We start from the raw sequence: 18,035 nt of genomic DNA, 5'->3' as shown, positions 1-18,035 counted from the left end.
AATTAACCATTAGTAAATTAAGCAATCACATATAAAGAAGTTTACACTTTTTATTTAAAACAAAATAAAACAGATTTTAACAGATAACATTTGTTATATGTATACAACATATATATATATATATATATATATATATATATATATATATATATATATATATATATATATATATATATATATATATATATATATATATATATATATATATATATATATATATATATATATAAATAAATATATATATATATATATATATATATATATATATATATATATATATATATATATATATATTTTGCTTTAAATAAAAAGTATACACTTCTTTATATGTGATTGCTTAATTTACTAATGGTTAACTATGGTTAAGTAATGCTTATGAGGCAGTTAAGCATTAATAATGTGTTACCTAAGGGATAAATGTGTTACACTTTACAATAAGGGTCCAGAATAGTATTTACTAATGGTTAATTATGGTTAAGTAATGCTTATGAGGCAGTTAAGCATTAATAATGTGTTACCTAAGGGGTAAATGTGTTACACTTTACAATAAGGGTCCAGAAAAGTATTTACTAATGGTTAATCATGGTTATGTAATGCTTATGAGGCAGTTAAGCATTAATAATGTGTTACCTAAGGGATAAATGTGTTACACTTTACAATAAGGGTCCAGAATAGTATTTACTAATGGTTAATTATGGTTAAGTAATGCTTATGAGGCAGTTAAGCATTAATAATGTGTTACCTAAGGGATAAATGTGTTACACTTTACAATAAGGGTCCAGCAAGCCTTTACTAATGGTTAAGTAATGGTTATGAGCCACTCCTATACATTTATTAAGGTTTATGTCAGGTTACCGTTCATAAGGTCAGGTAAGCTACCTGATAACATACACAGCACCATTAGGAAATGATTACTTAAGACTATAAATAGTTGTTTAATAATGCCCATCCAGTAAACATGTACACCATTAGTGAATGATTAGTAGATGTATTAGGTAGCTGTTACTTAATGCATATTCACTCCAAATAAACACCATTAGTAAATGATTACTAGGCACATTATTAACGTTTTACTTATGTATTAACTAATGTATTACTTAATACTAAGTAATGCATACATAAGGATAAATTATTACATCATGTAACGTTTATTAATGCTTACTAATGTATTAATTAACTCTGAGCAGTAGGCATTAATTAACTGTTCATTAATGCATTAACTAATATGCTAATTAATGTTAGGTAATACATAATAATGGATATTTAACTATTATTAAACTGTTAATTAATGCTTAATAATGCATTAACTAACGTTAATTAAGGGACCCTTATTGTAAAGTGTTACCAAACACTCAAAGGGGTTATTGGTGATTGGTGTTTACATGGCCGTGTAACCGGGTTATTGCTAATATTCCGGTTAGAAAAGGGTTATTGATGCTGGAAACACAGTCCATCTCTTCATGTGAACCTCATGGTTACCTGTCTGAGAAGCTGTTGCCGTGGTTACCTGTCTGAGAAGCTGTTGTCGTGGTTACCTGTCTGAGAAGCTGTTGTCGTGGTTACCTGTCTGAGAAGCTGTTGCCGTGGTTACCTGTCTGAGAAGCTGTTGCCGTGGTTACCTGTCTGAGAAGCTGTTGCCGTGGTTACCTGTCGGGCTGCCTGCTGGTCTCCCGTCCTCTGATTGGTCCGTCCCAGTCCCAACAACACCCGCCCTTCCAGCGGCCGGTGCTCACCTGAACCAGAACCAGAACAGAACCAGATCAGAACCAGAACCAGATCAGAACCAGATCAGAACCAGAACCAGAACCAGAACCAGAACAAACCGGTTCTGATGAGACCCATCAGGACGGTTCTTACTTTGTTGATAAAACGGTTGTGATGAATGGATGAATTTTTATTTTTATTTATTTTTATTTATCCTTTATTTATACAGATAAAACACTTGAGTCCGAAGACTCATTTTCAAGTGTGACCTGTTCACATCCACACAGTTGCATAAAACATAAAAATGAGACATGACAAGATATGACAGGACATAACACTTGAAACTGATGCAGAGTGGAAATGACAATACACTATAACCGTTAAATAGCTGGAAAATAGAGATATCAGGTTAGCACACTAGCCCCAGACAAAAATAAAACTTGTAGAACACAGACTAGCTTATGTGCTTTAAATGCTTAGCTGCGGCAGAGGTCATCTAGTGCAAGTACAAGATAAAGATGCACTCTCCATGTCTCTAAGCAAAAGCTTAAAACTAGCAAGGGGAATCAGGTTCGTCAACTTCAGACTCTGTTGCAAGGAGTTCCAAGCGGACGGGGCTGCAAAAGAGAACGCCATTTTGCCTTTCTCTGTGCGGACCAAGGGGATGGAGTAAGTAATTATATCCTGCGTACGGAGAGCGTATCTGGATTGCTTGCGTGAAAAGTAGACAGAGAGGTAGGGTGGGAGCAGACCAAGAATGGATTTGTAAATGAGAGTGTACCAGTGGAGGGTTCGGCGGATGGAAAGAGATGGCCAGTTAACCAGACAGTAAAGCACACAATGGTGTGTAAGTGGTTTACAACCGGTTATGAAGCGCAGCGCTCCATGGTACGCAGCATCCAGAAGTTGGAGACAGCTTGCAGATGCATTCATGTAGAGGACATCACCATAGTCCAAAAGAGGCAAGAAGGTGGCAGTAACCAGCCGTTTCCTAGCAAGAGCTGAAAAGCAGGACTTGTTTCTGAAGAAAAAGCTCAGTTTCAACTTCAGTTTCTTCAAGAGCATATTGATGTGAAGTTGGAAGGTGAGAGTGTTGTCAAGAACAACGCCAAGATATTTGTAGTTTGACACAATCTCAATAGGTGTACCCTGACGAGACACAATGCCAGGAAGTGCCGCTGACGCCTGCTTGCTGTTGGAGAAGAGCATGACCTTGGTCTTCCCTGCATTCACCACCAGTCTAAGCTGAGACATCTGGGACTGAAGGGTGTCAAAAGCAGTCTGTAGAGACTCCAAGGCACGGGAGATGGAAGAAGCAAAGCAGTACATAATTGTGTCATCCGCGTAAAGATGAACAGCAGCATTTGAGGTTGATCTTATTTCATTTATGTAAATGGTGAATAGGGTTGGCCCTAAGACCGAACCCTGTGGCACCCCATTAGAGGTAGTAAGCATGTTGGAGGACAGATCACCAAACTGCACAGCCTGTTTACGCTGAGACAGGTAGTTTGTAAACCAGCCAACAGCATGGGAGGAAAAACCAATGTCCGAGAGGCGCTGACATAAGATGGAGTGGTCGACGGTGTCGAATGCCTTTGACAAGTCGACAAAGAGTGCGGCACAGTGGTTCTTCCTGTCCAAGGCCTCAGTGATGTCGTTGACCACTTTAAGAGCAGCGGATACTGTGCTATGCTGCTTCCTAAAACCAGACTGCAAGGGTGAAAGGATATTGTGTAAGTCCAGGAAGTCCTTGATCTGTACATTGATTAATTGCTCAAGAACCTTAGCAAGAATAGGAAGTTTGGAAATTGGCCTGTAGTTGTTCAAACATTTGGGGTCACCACCCTTCAGGAGTGGGACCACAAAGGCAGATTTCCATACCTCTGGGATCTCGTTGTTGGCGATGGATAAGTTAAAGATGTGCGAAACAGGTCCTGCAATGAAGTCTGCAGCAAGGCGCAGAAAGAAAGGGGGAAGATTATCAGGACCTGCTGATTTCCTATGGTCGAGCTTCCTCAGGACTTTCCAAACATCACCAACAGTGAGATGGCAGAACGAGAAGGAGTGATGCCCAGGGAGACTACCGGAGGCCATCCCCAAAGGAGGAGGAGAACTGGGGGGTGGAGAGTTGGCTCCTGGCAAGGAATCAAATAATGAACCAGAGGCTATAAAGTGTTTGTTGAAGCAATTAAGCATCTCTGATTTATCGAACACTGGTACTGAGTCATGGATGATATGAGGAGGTAGCTCAGCAGGGCCAGAGTTGGCAGAGAGAGACTTAACAGTCTTCCAAAATCTTCTAGGATCGTTCAAACTGTCAGTAGAGCAGGAAAGATAGAAGTCATTTTTAGCTTTTTTGATGGAGGCAGTAAAGCTATTTCTAGCCTGCCGAAAAGAAAGCCAATCGGTTTCAGAGTCGGATTTCCTGGCAACAGCCCAAAGCCGGTTCCTTTCGTGAAGGAGAGAGGACAGCTCGCTAGAGAACCAGGGAGTGTTCCGACCTTTAATCCTGAAGCGCCGGAAAGGAGCGTGCTTGTTAATGAGATAGGTGAAACTGTCACAAAAGTAGTTCCAGGCAAGGTGAACATCACCAATCAGGAAAATGCGGTCCCATCGAAACTGCTGCAGGTCGTGGAGGAAAGCTTGCTCTGAGAAGTTCTTCAAATCTCTCTTGTGAACGATACGGGGCTTAGAACGGGGGATTTTACAATCCCTGATAGCTCCGATCACACAATGATCACTGAGATCATTAGCAAAAACACTGGATGCCGTGAATTTGTGAGGCCTGTTAGTGATGAGTAGGTCAAGAAGCGTTGATTTGTCCGGTCGTTTGGGATTAAGCCGAGTGGGACCTTCAATGATTTGAGTGAAATCAAAAGACAGGCAATGGGCTTTAAAGTCATCTGAAGCTGAGGAGAGCCAGTCCCAATTTAGGTCCCCTAGGAGGACAATTTCGTTAGAATGAAGCTGAGACAGGAGCTGCATTAAAGAAGACAGTGTATCTGAGGGGGCTGATGGAGGCCTATAACAGCCAACAACAGTTAGGTGCTGACCTCCAGACAAATCTACATTCAAGGCTAACAGTTCAAATTGTTTACTAGCAGATGTAGAAAGCAGGACATGAGCAGCGAGAAATGATCTAACATAGATGGCCACGCCCCCCCCTCTACGAGGACGATCAGTGCGGTAGATATCAAACCCATCTATGGCAACATCCCTATCTAATATGGACTTTGAGAGCCAGGTTTCGGAGACAACAATAATATGTGCACCAGTCGATTCAGCCCAAATACGCATCATATCCATCTTAGGTTGGAGACTGCGTGCATTAATATGAATGAAGCGTAACCCATGCATGTTTTTAAAATCATCTGGCGTGTTACAAATGGTAGGACCAGACATGGGGCCAGGATTTGAGTGAAAGGCATTAAAAGGACAAACAGTCTCTTTTTAGCCATGGATGGAGGGGTCAGTCGAGGTTTGGAGTCATTGAAGGTTATGACGTCCAGGAGAGTGTCCACAGAGGTGATTGTGCAGCAGTCTTTTAGGACAAGGAGGCTGAGAAGCTGCCGCCAACTTGCAAAGACTGCGTAGCTGAGAGTGTTAGGGACAAAATGGAGTGGAGACTGGGATGGAACACCATAAACAAGGGTTTCACCCCTTGGAGTGACCAACTGGGACATTTCTTCTTTCAAGTCGTATGTCTGACAGTTGTCACTAGTAGTAGAGTCCCACCCAGTTAACAAAAGCATGACAAGAGCAGAGAACAACATTGTTCCTAAGCTAAGGCAATACTTAAAGCAAACAAGAGAGCAGCCACCAGGCAAGCCAAACTAACTCTGCATAGCCTACCAGCCCAGATGGAGAGCCGGATCACAGATGGAGTAGACTAGCAGGGTGGAGCAGGCTAGCTATTGCAGGTCGGGTAGAGGCCAGCTGGGGGGCTAGCTGCAGCAGGAATGGTAACTAGCTGCAGGGCTGGTTGCTAGCTCCTGTTAGCTAGTTGCTGCTGGTAGCTAGCTCCAGGTAGCTGGTTGCTGCAGGACTGATGCTAGCTCCAGCTAGTTGCTGCAGGACTGATGCTAGCTCCAGCTAGTTGCTGCAGAACTGATGCTAGCTCCAGCAAGTTGCTGCAGGACTGATGCTAGCTCCAGCTAGTTGCTGCAGGACTGATGCTAGCTCCAGCTAGTTGCTGCAGGACTGATGCCAGCTCCAGCTAGTTGCTGCAGGACTGATGCTAGCTCCAGCTAGTTGCAGGAGGACTGTTGCTAGCTCCAGCTAGTTGCTGGAGGACTGGTGCTAGCTCCAGCTAGTTGCTGCAGGACTGATGCTAGCTCCAGCTAGTTGCTGGAGGACTGATGCTAGCTCCAGCTAGTTGCTGCAGGACTGGTGCTAGCTCCAGCTAGATGCTACAGGGCAATGCTAGCTCCAGATATGAGCACCCAAAAAACTCTCAAAACATTGGATGATATAGCCACGGAGGGTCTGGGCCAGTTTACAACACGCCTCAGACCATCAGAGTAGAGCAGAGCTGTACACAGGTGTAGCCCACACAGAGCTCACACATCCCCCCCCAAAAAAATTGATGTAGCTAGGAAGATCCCGGTTAAAGGCGAACCACACTTCCAGTGTTAAAAAAAATTGCGAACAGAGAAAACTGGGAAGACAAAAAGGCTAGGGGCTAGCCTATGGGGCTATCTCAGGGCTAGCTAGCTCAGGGCTATAGTCAATGGAGCTAGGCTAGTAGCCAAGCATGGAGAGCAGAGTGTCTTCTCAATTGGACAAAAATATGCACTGATCCACTGACCTTAGTGTAGATTTCCAGATTGTATCATGCAATGATAGCTCAGCAGCGCAGGCAACATAAAAGAAGCTGTTAAAAGTGAATAAAATCCAATAAAAACTGCCAAAAACCAACAAACATTTTGCAGAGAGACACTGGGCATGCCGCCATCTTGTTCTTACACCTTTCTGTTCCCATCTGATACAAGTCCATGTTTAGAGTTGAACAGACTGAGGCCACGTTTCCACATATCTGGGTTTTTACAAAAACAGATATTTCCCCCTCCACGTTTCTAAAAATACCATCATTTCCAGGAACCTGCATAAATACTGTTAAGGTGCGATGAGCAGCCAAACCTGCAGGGGGCAGTGTAACCAGAAGATTATGGCTGCGTCTGAAATCCCACATTCCCAGATTAATGAGCAGCAAAATGAGTGTGCAAGATTTTTTAGTGCGTCCGAAACATTAGAACATACTCAATAGTATGTACTATCCATACTCAATAGTATGTACTATCCATACTCAATAGTATGTACTATCCATACTCAGTAGTATGTACTATCCATACTCAGTAGTATGTACTATCCATACTCTCTGGAGAAATGTATTAGTGTGGATTGATGGACATTAGCTGAGCAGAAACTTCCCACAATGCAATGCAGCAGTGTTTGGTTGCTAAGTGATACGTATATGTGTCATAAGTTTAATATTAAGTATAATAATATTATTATATAATATTAATATTATAATATTCGTATTTAATAATATTATATAATGTCATCTTGTTTGGGCCAGGTTAAACGGGAAAGAGCGGAGCTGCTACTGCAGCTGTTACCATGGTAACAGCTGCTACTGCTGCTGTTGCCATGGTAACAACTCCCCCTCCCAACGGCAGGAAGTGCCGTGTGGCTCTTAATAGTACGTCCGAATTAATGCACACTACTGATATTTACTCAAAAGTGTGCCGAACTTAAGTATACTTTTTAGTACGGCATTTCGGACGCACCGCAAGTCATGCTAGCCAATCAGAATCCTGGAAAAAAATGAGTAAAAATTACCATGTAAACACCTAATTCCCAATGAAAATGGCCAACGCTGGTCAAGAGCAGAGACCATTTATTTAAGAAATAGAAATCATTAAAAGAACACATGGAAACAGGAAACATCAAAGTTGTGATCTTTTCAAAGTTGTAGCGGCTAAGTTAGTTTTTCTTCCGGTAGTTTAACTTCCGGTCCCCCCCCTATCCAATCAGAACCTTCCCAACCCCCAGACCTGGAGAGGAATTGGAGAAAGACCATTAAACCTGTTTCCATGGAAACCTCAGTTCAGAATTACTATTTCCATGTAAACTCCAAGGAAAATAGTTTAATTCGGAATGATTTAATTGAGAATAGTTAATTCCCAATTAAAAAACACCATGTAATCGTGGCCAATGTTCTTTCATTGTTGCAAACATCTTCACCTCAGCTTTTTTGATCTGATTACCCTATTTTCCGCACTATAAGTCGCACCTAAAAGCCTTTAATTTTCTCAAAACCGGCAGTGCGCCTTATATATGATCATTACGGTAATTTCTGTTACTGTAGTCAGGGGGATTGTGGGTAATGTAGTTGGTGTCACCGAAGTAACAGCGCTAAAAACATCAGGAATCGTCACAGACGTTCAAGACAACAGCAGCGACGCTGACTCGCATAATAGAGACTTTGACGAGCCAGAGCAAAGCGGGTTTTTATTTTGTTAATAAAGTTTGACGTACAGTACTTTTCTTCTTGTTTTCTTTTTGCATTTGCTGTAGGATCTTGTAGCATTTCCTGCACCACAGCTCCATCAGGTAGATGCTAACTCAACCCCAGCCACTATAGTCGGTATTTTACCAGATATTTAGTGCGCCTTATAATGCGGAAAATACAGTATTTTGTGTCCTCCACCTACTCTCTCTGGCCAGGCCGAGGGCTCGGTGCAGCAGCGTCAGGGCCGTGGGGACGTCGGTAGTTTGAGCCTCAGCCAGCCGGACGTAGATCTCCCCCAGATCTCTGCAGGCCCGGAGCCTGAGGGGCCGGTGGTCCGTCTGCTGCAGACACAGCTCCGCCTGCTGCCTCGCCTGCTGCAGCTCACCTGCCAGAGAAGACAGACACACTTCTGTCATTATCTGATATATATGATTTTTTTGCTTGTAATGAGAAGATAAATCTTGTCCCACTGGCAGATTTTTCTACTTATTTCAAGTGAAAATTTGCCTGAAACAGGTGAAAATTGTCAAATAACAAGTTATTTTTCTGGTAATGACTCTTGTTTTAAGTGTAATGAGATTTTTTGACTAAAAATTAGACATTTTAACTAGAAATAAGACAAATATTCCTGGTAAGATTTTGAGTTTTTGCAGTGTTCTAACTAGTTCTCTCCTTGTACTCGTGCAGTAACGTCCTGCGAGCCGAGGAGGACGAGAGTTGCTCACCTTGCTGCAGGTAGAGCTGGGCCAGGTGTGTCCGGGCTCACCTTGCTGCAGGTAGAGCCGGGCCAGGTGTGTTACTCACCTTGCTGCAGGTAGAGCCGGGCCAGGTGTGTTACTCACCTTGCTGCAGGTAGAGCCGGGCCAGGTGTGTCCGGGCTCACCTTGCTGCAGGTAGAGCCGGGCCAGGCGTGTCCGGGCTCACCTTGCTGCAGGTAGAGCTGAGCCAGGTGTGTTACTCACCTTGCTGCAGGTAGAGCTGAGCCAGGTGTGTCCGGGCTCACCTTGCTGCAGGTAGAGCTGAGCCAGGTGTGTTACTCACCTTGCTGCAGGTAGAGCTGAGCCAGGTGTGTTACTCACCTTGCTGCAGGTAGAGCTGAGCCAGGTGTGTTACTCACCTTGCTGCAGGTAGAGCTGAGCCAGGCGTGTCCGGGCTCACCTTGCTGCAGGTAGAGCCGGGCCAGGTGTGTTACTCACCTTGCTGCAGGTAGAGCCGGGCCAGGTGTGTTACTCACCTTGCTGCAGGTAGAGCTGAGCCAGGTGTGTTACTCACCTTGCTGCAGGTAGAGCTGAGCCAGGTGTGTTACTCACCTTGCTGCAGGTAGAGCTGAGCCAGGTGTGTTACTCACCTTGCTGCAGGTAGAGCTGAGCCAGGTGTGTTACTCACCTTGCTGCAGGTAGAGCTGAGCCAGGCGTGTCCGGGCTCACCTTGCTGCAGGTAGAGCCGGGCCAGGTGTGTTACTCACCTTGCTGCAGGTAGAGCCGGGCCAGGTGTGTTACTCACCTTGCTGCAGGTAGAGCTGAGCCAGGTGTGTTACTCACCTTGCTGCAGGTAGAGCTGAGCCAGGTGTGTTACTCACCTTGCTGCAGGTAGAGCTGAGCCAGGTGTGTTACTCACCTTGCTGCAGGTAGAGCTGAGCCAGGCGTGTCCGGGCTCACCTTGCTGCAGGTAGAGCCGGGCCAGGTGTGTTACTCACCTTGCTGCAGGTAGAGCCGGGCCAGGTGTGTTACTCACCTTGCTGCAGGTAGAGCTGAGCCAGGTGTGTTACTCACCTTGCTGCAGGTAGAGCTGAGCCAGGTGTGTTACTCACCTTGCTGCAGGTAGAGCTGGGCCAGGCGTGTCTGGGCCTCGGCCGCCGGCCTGCATCCTCCTCTCTCCGTACAACGATGGTAGAAGTGCAGACTCAGCCACGCGTCCTCCGGAGACGAGAAGAAGTCGCCCAAAAGCAGAAGCTGCTCACACGACGCCGACCGGTCGCCTGAAGAACATCCGACACCCTGAAGAAACCCTGGACTAAAACACTCGGGGTTCTTCCAGCCGCACGGATGAGGCAGCGTGTTTCTGGACGCACCTTTCCTGTCGGCCTCCTCGGCCAGACTCAGGTGGAGCTTCATGGTCTCCAGTTTGTGGCGTTGCTCCTCCAGCGGTGGCGTTTTAGCCCTGGAGGATCCTGGTTCCAGCGCCGCCCTCTGATCCCCGTCCAGGCTCAGCAGAGTCCTGGAGGATCCTGGTTCCAGCGCCGCCCTCCGATCCCCGTCCAGGCTCAGCAGAGTCCTGGAGGATCCTGGTTCCAGCGCCGCCCTCCGATCCCCGTCCAGGTTCAACAGAGAGAAGAGCTCCGAGAACGACCTGGACGGGGAAAAAGAAAAAACTTTTTTCTGTTCTCGTGAGTCTGTATCAGACTTGTTCACAGAAACAAGATCAAATAATTGCAGCTGCGTCGCATTATGTTACAAAACCGTGTCCAGAGAGGAATGGAGGGAGCGTGAGCAGCAGACAGACCTGTGGTAGCCGTCCTGCAGCATCTGCACACAGATGTTCTGCTTCAGGCTGTTCCTGAACCTGCAGGGAGAGACGAGGAACAGCTAACATCATCAAATTACCCTTCAAGGGATTCATGAAGTCTTGAATCTTAAATCTTGAATCTTGAATCTTGAATCAGGCAGGAGACCTTTGATCCACTCACACTCTACAGATTCTTCTAGAGATGCACCATGAGGCCAGCAGAGGGCAGCACTGTGCTGGAATGTGTCACTAACACCACCCTTCTGGCAGAAATACCCCTCATACATACATACATTTATCAATTGGTCTGGAACAAAGATCTTAGCATAGCTTTGATTGTACTTCAAGATCATTTTGATATTATGATGCTTTTTTTAAGTCACAGCAAAATGTCACAAATTACCATCACAAAAACAAAACACAGATTTTAATACAAAATTATTTGACAAGCAAAGTTTTCACAATCATTCCAGTAAATACAAGACATGTTCTTAAGAATCATGTTCTAAATATTTGTAAGTACGTTTAAAATACATTTTAACACCATGTTATCTCTAACTTTTTAATATATTGCCTTGTCTCAACAATGAAATATTGAATACTAATGATAATATATGAATAGCGATGCATATTTTTTCAGAAAATGCAAATGTAGACAATTAAACATTACCACAATGATTGAGGTAAAACCCAAGTTAACAAAAATGCAACATTTTCTGTCAAAAAGTATATATATGTATACATATATGTATATAAACATATATATATATGTATATATATGTTTATATATATATATGCATATACAGATAAATAAAAATAAAATAAATAGTTGTTTCTGTGGTTTGTGAACACGGTACAGCGACTGCACCACAAGTCCTAAAAGCGTCCGTTGACCTTGAGGTTGCCATGGCGATTGAACTTACAGCGAAATTTCTTTCCTGGAGAGGAAGGAATCTGATTCGTCTGAAGTCCAACTGGTTCTTGAGGACTTGGACCGGTTCATCCTGCTGACACACACACACGCACGCACGCACGCACGCACGCACGCACACACACACACACACACACCAAGGTGACAGATCTGGTATCAGCATCTTCCTCTTGTACCTCTTGTATTTTCATCTGATGTAATGTGTTGTTGCATCTGCATGTGTCTGTATTTAATTACAGTTTAGTGTTTATAACGGCCTCGTTTGAATAAATATATAAATAATATTTGCATTTCGTTGTGATTGATTAAGCATCAGGTCCATTTCAGTGATGCTGATATACGGTGTAATCTGATTACTATAATAGTAATACATGTAATTTCATGTTGGTTTCAGATCATTTCTGATCATTTTTGACGACTTTTGGGGTTTGTTTTCATCATCGTGCTATTAGCCGGAAGACACCGCGGTCGCCGCCATGTTGCCGTTGTGTTTACTAGTAAATCCTGTTGGTGCAGCGGGATCACGTAACGCCCTCGACCTGCGGACCAAAATCTGACTACGCTCTAGAAACTAGTACCGTTTTACCAAAATCTGACTACGCTCTAGAAACTAGTACCGTTTTACCAAAATCTGACTACGCTCTAGAAACTAGGACCGTTTTACCAAAATCTGACTACGCTCTAGAAACTAGTACCGTTTTACCAAAATCTGACTACGCTCTAGAAACTAGGACCGTTTTACCAAAATCTGACTACGCTCAGAATAAACTAGGACCGTTTTACCAAAATCTGACTACGCTCTAGAAACTAGTACCGTTTTACCAAAATCTGACTACGCTCAGAATAAACTAGGACCGTTTTACCAAAATCTGACTACGCTCTAGAAACTAGGACCGTTTTACCAAAATCTGACTACGCTCAGAATAAACTAGTACCGTTTTACCAAAATCTGACTACGCTCTAGAAACTAGGACCGTTTTACCAAAATCTGACTACGCTCTAGAAACTAGTACCGTTTTACCAAAATCTGACTACGCTCTAGAAACTAGGACCGTTTTACCAAAATCTGACTACGCTCAGAATAAACTAGGACCGTTTTACCAAAATCTGACTACGCTCTAGAAACTAGGGCCGTTTTACCAAAATCTGACTACGCTCTAGAAACTAGTACCGTTTTACCAAAAATTTGACTACGCTCTAGAAACTAGGACCGTTTTACCAAAATCTGACTACGCTCTAGAAACTAGTACCGTTTTACCAAAAATTTGACTACGCTCTAGAAACTAGGACCGTTTTACCAAAATCTGACTACGCTCTAGAAACTAGTACCGTTTTACCAAAAATTTGACTACGCTCTAGAAACTAGGACCGTTTTACCAAAATCTGACTACGCTCTAGAAACTAGTACCGTTTTACCAAAATCTGACTACGCTCTAGAAACTAGTACCGTTTTACCAAAAATTTGACTACGCTCTAGAAACTAGGACCGTTTTACCAAAATCTGACTACGCTCTAGAAACTAGGACCGTTTTACCAAAATCTGACTACGCTCTAGAAACTAGTACCGTTTTACCAAAATCTGACTACGCTCTAGAAACTAGTACCGTTTTACCAAAATCTGACTACGCTCTAGAAACTAGTACCGTTTTACCAAAATCTGACTACGCTCTAGAAACTAGTACCGTTTTACCAAAATCTGACTACGCTCTAGAAACTAGTACCGTTTTACCAAAATCTGACTACGCTCTAGAAACTAGTACCGTTTTACCAAAATCTGACTACGCTCAGAATAAACTAGGACCGTTTTACCAAAATCTGACTACGCTCTAGAAACTAGGACCGTTTTACCAAAATCTGACTACGCTCTAGAAACTAGGACCGTTTTACCAAAATCTGACTACGCTCTAGAAACTAGTACCGTTTTACCAAAATCTGACTACGCTCAGAAGAAACTAGGACCGTTTTACCAAAATCTGACTACGTTCTAGAAACTAGGACCGTTTTGCCAAAATCTGACTACGCTCTAGAAACTAGTACCGTTTTACCAAAATCTGACTACGCTCTAGAAACTAGTACCGTTTTACCAAAATCTGACTACGCTCTAGAAACTAGTACCGTTTTACCAAAATCTGACTACGCTCAGAAGAAACTAGTACCGTTTTACCAAAATCTGACTACGTTCTAGAAACTAGGACCGTTTTGCCAAAATCTGACTACGCTCTAGAAACTAGGACCGTTTTACCAAAATCTGACTACGCTCTAGAAACTAGTACCGTTTTACCAAAATCTGACTACGCTCTAGAAACTAGGACCGTTTTGCCAAAATCTGACTACGCTCTAGAAACTAGTACCGTTTTACCAAAATCTGACTACGCTCTAGAAACTAGTACCGTTTTACCAAAATCTGACTACGCTCCAGAAACTAGGACCGTTTTACCAAAATCTGACTACGTTCTAGAAACTAGTACCGTTTTACCAAAATCTGACTACACTCTAGAAACTAGTACAGTTTTACCAAAATCTGACTACGCTCTAGAAACTAGTACAGTTTTACCAAAATCTGACTACGCTCTAGAAACTAGGACCGTTTTACCAAAATCTGACTACGCTCTAGAAACTAGGACCGTTTTACCAAAATCTGACTACGCTCTAGAAACTAGGACCGTTTTACCAAAATCTGACTACGCTCAGAAGAAACTAGGACCGTTTTACCAAAATCTGACTACGCTCTAGAAACTAGGACCGTTTTGCCAAAATCTGACTACGCTCTAGAAACTAGTACCGTTTTACCAAAATCTGACTACGCTCTAGAAACTAGTACCGTTTTACCAAAATCTGACTACGCTCTAGAAACTAGGACCGTTTTACCAAAATCTGACTACGCTCTAGAAACTAGGACCGTTTTACCAAAATCTGACTACGCTCTAGAAACTAGGACCGTTTTACCAAAATCTGACTACGCTCCAGAAACTAGTACCGTTTTACCAAAATCTGACTACGCTCAGAAGAAACTAGGACCGTTTTACCAAAATCTGACTACGCTCAGAAGAAACTAGGACCGTTTTACCAAAATCTGACTACGCTCAGAAGAAACTAGGACCGTTTTACCAAAATCTGACTACGCTCTAGAAACTAGGATGTTTGTGTTAGTATGTGAACCTTGTAGCAAGATTCTTCCCGGTCTGACGACTGTTCCCAGGACGACTGTTCCCGGTCTGACTGTTCCCGGTCTGACGACTGTTCCCGGTCTGACTGTTCTTGGTCTGACTGTTCTTGGTCTGACTGTTCCGTGGCCGGCTGTTGTTGGTCTCCGGCGGTGTCTTCTCTCCTGCGCCGCTCATCCTCACCTGTGGATGAAGGAAGTTGTCACTCAGGTGCAGTTTTGCATTTTGCTTTTAACTTTAACTTAACGTTAATTGATACTGTAAACCATGAAATTCTCCTAAACAAGCTTAAAGCATATCATTGCTCAGATGAGACAATGAATCGCTTGGTTTCGGTTATATCCTGAGCAAAGAGAGCAATGGGTTAAATCTGATTTATGGGGCGGCATTAGCTCAGGTGGTAGAGCGGGTCGTCCAATGATCGGAAAGTCGGCGGTTCGAATCCCGCTCGGTCCCAGTTTGCTGTCGTAGTGTCCTTGGGCAAGTGTGCCTCGTGTGAATGTTTATGAATGTTGGTGGTCGGAGGGGCCGTTTGGCGTGATATGGCAGCCACGCTTCTGTCAGTCTGTGGGCAGCTGTGGCTACAAACGTAGCAGCTGTGGCTACAAACGTAGCAGCTGTGGCCACAAACGTAGCAGCTGTGGCTACAAACGTAGCAGCTGTGGCTACAAACGTAGCAGCTGTGGCTACAAACGTAGCAGCTGTGGCTACAAACGTAGCTACAACCACCAGTGAGGATGTGGATGAATGAATAATGATCTCTGTAAAGCTCTGGGTGTCTTGAAGGAGCTATAGAAATCCAAGTCATTATTATTATTATCATTATTAATTACACCGTGTCAACTGTACAGACTTGCCAAGTGGCCACAAGGTTCAATTTTGGGCCCTTTACTTTTTAATCATCTGACTTTTATTATTTATAACCATTATTATTATTATTATTATTATTATTATTATTATTATTATTATTATTATTATTATTATTATTATTATTATTATTATTATTTATTTATAACCAACCCACTTCCGTTTCAACTGAAATTTTCAGTAGTGTGTGTGAGAGAATTTTCAGTTGTGTTTGTGAGAGGATTTTCACTAGTGTGTGTGTGAGAGGAAACATTTTCAACTGTATATATGAGCAGATTTCACTAGTTTGTGTAAGAGCGTTTCAGTAGTATCTGTGAGCACATTTCAGTTCTATATGTGAGTGGATACATTTCCAGTTGTAGGTATAAGAGCATTTCACCTGTGTGTATGAGAGATTTTCAGTATAGTGTGTAAAAGAGTTGGATTTCATATGTGTTTATGAACGCTAATTCAGAATTATGTCCCTCACGGCACCTCACAGCACGTTACGGTTCGGGCTGTATTAATTCTCGAAGAAATGGCATATATTGCTCCAAAATTACACGATGAATTCAAAATGTTCAAAATGGCCGACTTCCTGTTGGGTTTGGGCCATGGCTCCAAGAGACTTTTCTTTAAGTTGTCCCATGATACAGGTGTGTACTGATTTTCGTGCATGTACGTCAAACCGTATTGTGGGGCTTGAGGCACAAAGTTTTCTAGGGGGCGCTGTTGAGCCGTTAGGCCACGCCCATTAATGCAAACCATTAAATATCACATTTTTCACCAGGCCTGGCTTGGTGCAAAATTTGGTGACTTTTTGGGCACGTTTAGGGGGAAAACAGACCCTCATTCCGTCAGAAGAAAGAAAGAAAGAAAGAAAGAAAGAAAGAAAGAAAGAAAGAAAGAAAGAAAGAAAGAAAGAAAGAAAGAAAGAAAGAAAGAAAGAAAGAAAGAAAGAAAGAAAGAAAGAAAGAAAGAAGAATAAGAATAGAACATTGTGGATTCATTACAAATCAACTGAAATATTGCAAGCCTTTTATTATTTTAATATTGCTGATTATGGCTTACAGTTTAAGATTAAGATTCCCAGAATATTCACATTTTTTGAGATAGGATATTTGAGTTTTCTTAAAATATTATATAATAAAATAATATAATTTTTCAATATAAACCCCTTAAGGCAGCACAACAGTTCATGCATGCCAGGATATTTTCTCATTTATCATATGGTATAACTGTTTAGGGCCGAGCTAATGGGACAACATTTACACCTATTAGGACGTTATATAAACTATAAACTATATAAACAGGCACTGAAAGTAATGGATGGAAAACCTGTAAGATGTAAGGTGGCACCACTGCCAAATTATCACAAAATACAATCTATTAAGTTTAGACAGTTGTGTAGGCTTCTCATTTTTAAAACTTATTTTCAAATGTGTGAATAACCTTTGCCCCAGAAATACTTAACAAACCAAACAGTGGAATTAGAACTAGAGGTGTAACAAGCAGCAAAACACAGAACAACATTTTCTCGGTAATCTGTACCAAATTATGGAATAAACTGAACCTGAAATGAAAATACTGACAGAGCTCAAGGTTTTTAAGTAAACAAGTAAAACAACGGCTGAAACTGAAACAAGCATTGACTTTAACATTCTGTACCACTGGATTATTTTAGTTTTCTGTCCTTATCTGGTTTGTGTTTTTGCTTCTTGTCTTTGTATTGTCTTTATTCTGTTTTGCATGTTTTGTATTTTAATGGTTTTGTACTGTTTTAACTCTGCTTTTGAATGTTAAGTGAAGGCCTAACCAGGGACAGGGGTTGCAAATTAGCTCTGGCTAGAAAACTGTATGTACGACATCTGTTTTGTATTTTTTATGAAATAATGTTTGATACATTTGTCCCTGTTCAATAAATGTAATAATAATAAATTAAATTCAGCGTGGAATTGCTGCTCTGCAAAACAACTGCACATACAAGCAACTTAGTTAAGGTGGAGACGAGTTAAATACACGACTGTTTAACTTTACTGTCACTTTGTCGTTCCTTAAAGAATAATCCTGGGGTCCTGGACGAGTTAAACCAGGCCCGGTTCAGAAACCACAGTGCAGTGCAAATATATTATATAAACTTGTGTAAATGTAATTGTATAAATATGTAAAACATAGGATGTGATTTGTAAAACCTTTATTCTAATTGTGAAAAAATGAAAATAACATTTTTCCACAAGTCGACCAGGTCCAGATTAAAAACCACGGTACTTACATTTGTCAAATGTGGATTTAATGATCTCTCAGACCAGAGGTTTTAACTGGTTTTATTCCAGTCCCACCATTAAAACCAGGAAGCAACTGCTTTTGGGGA

The 18,035-nt window shown here is 42.3% G+C and overlaps 1 protein-coding gene across 1 annotated transcript in view; it reads right to left on the bottom strand.

Annotated features, from left to right (window-relative positions):
- The window catches only part of ttc29 (tetratricopeptide repeat domain 29), a 24,476-nt gene extending 12,750 nt beyond the window's left edge, over window positions 1-11,726 (bottom strand). The window contains exons 1-10 of the mRNA XM_061710814.1: window positions 11,647-11,726; window positions 10,721-10,780; window positions 10,544-10,567; window positions 10,290-10,423; window positions 10,029-10,196; window positions 8,421-8,603; window positions 3,586-3,650; window positions 3,139-3,414; window positions 2,853-2,964; window positions 1,648-1,733 (exon numbers count right to left, since the gene is read on the bottom strand). Of these exons, the coding sequence (XP_061566798.1) occupies window positions 1,648-1,733; window positions 2,853-2,964; window positions 3,139-3,414; window positions 3,586-3,650; window positions 8,421-8,603; window positions 10,029-10,196; window positions 10,290-10,423; window positions 10,544-10,567; window positions 10,721-10,780; window positions 11,647-11,726 (1,188 nt within the window). The remainder of the gene's footprint in view (window positions 1-1,647; window positions 1,734-2,852; window positions 2,965-3,138; window positions 3,415-3,585; window positions 3,651-8,420; window positions 8,604-10,028; window positions 10,197-10,289; window positions 10,424-10,543; window positions 10,568-10,720; window positions 10,781-11,646) is intronic.
- Between the last annotated feature and the right edge of the window lie 6,309 nt (window positions 11,727-18,035).

The sequence above is a fragment of the Cololabis saira genome, chromosome 20, assembly GCF_033807715.1.
Source record: "Cololabis saira isolate AMF1-May2022 chromosome 20, fColSai1.1, whole genome shotgun sequence".
Classification (NCBI taxonomy): domain Eukaryota; kingdom Metazoa; phylum Chordata; class Actinopteri; order Beloniformes; family Belonidae; genus Cololabis; species Cololabis saira.
The sequence above is the reverse complement of the archived record's forward strand: the minus strand, read 5'-3'. Positions and strand labels throughout refer to the sequence as shown.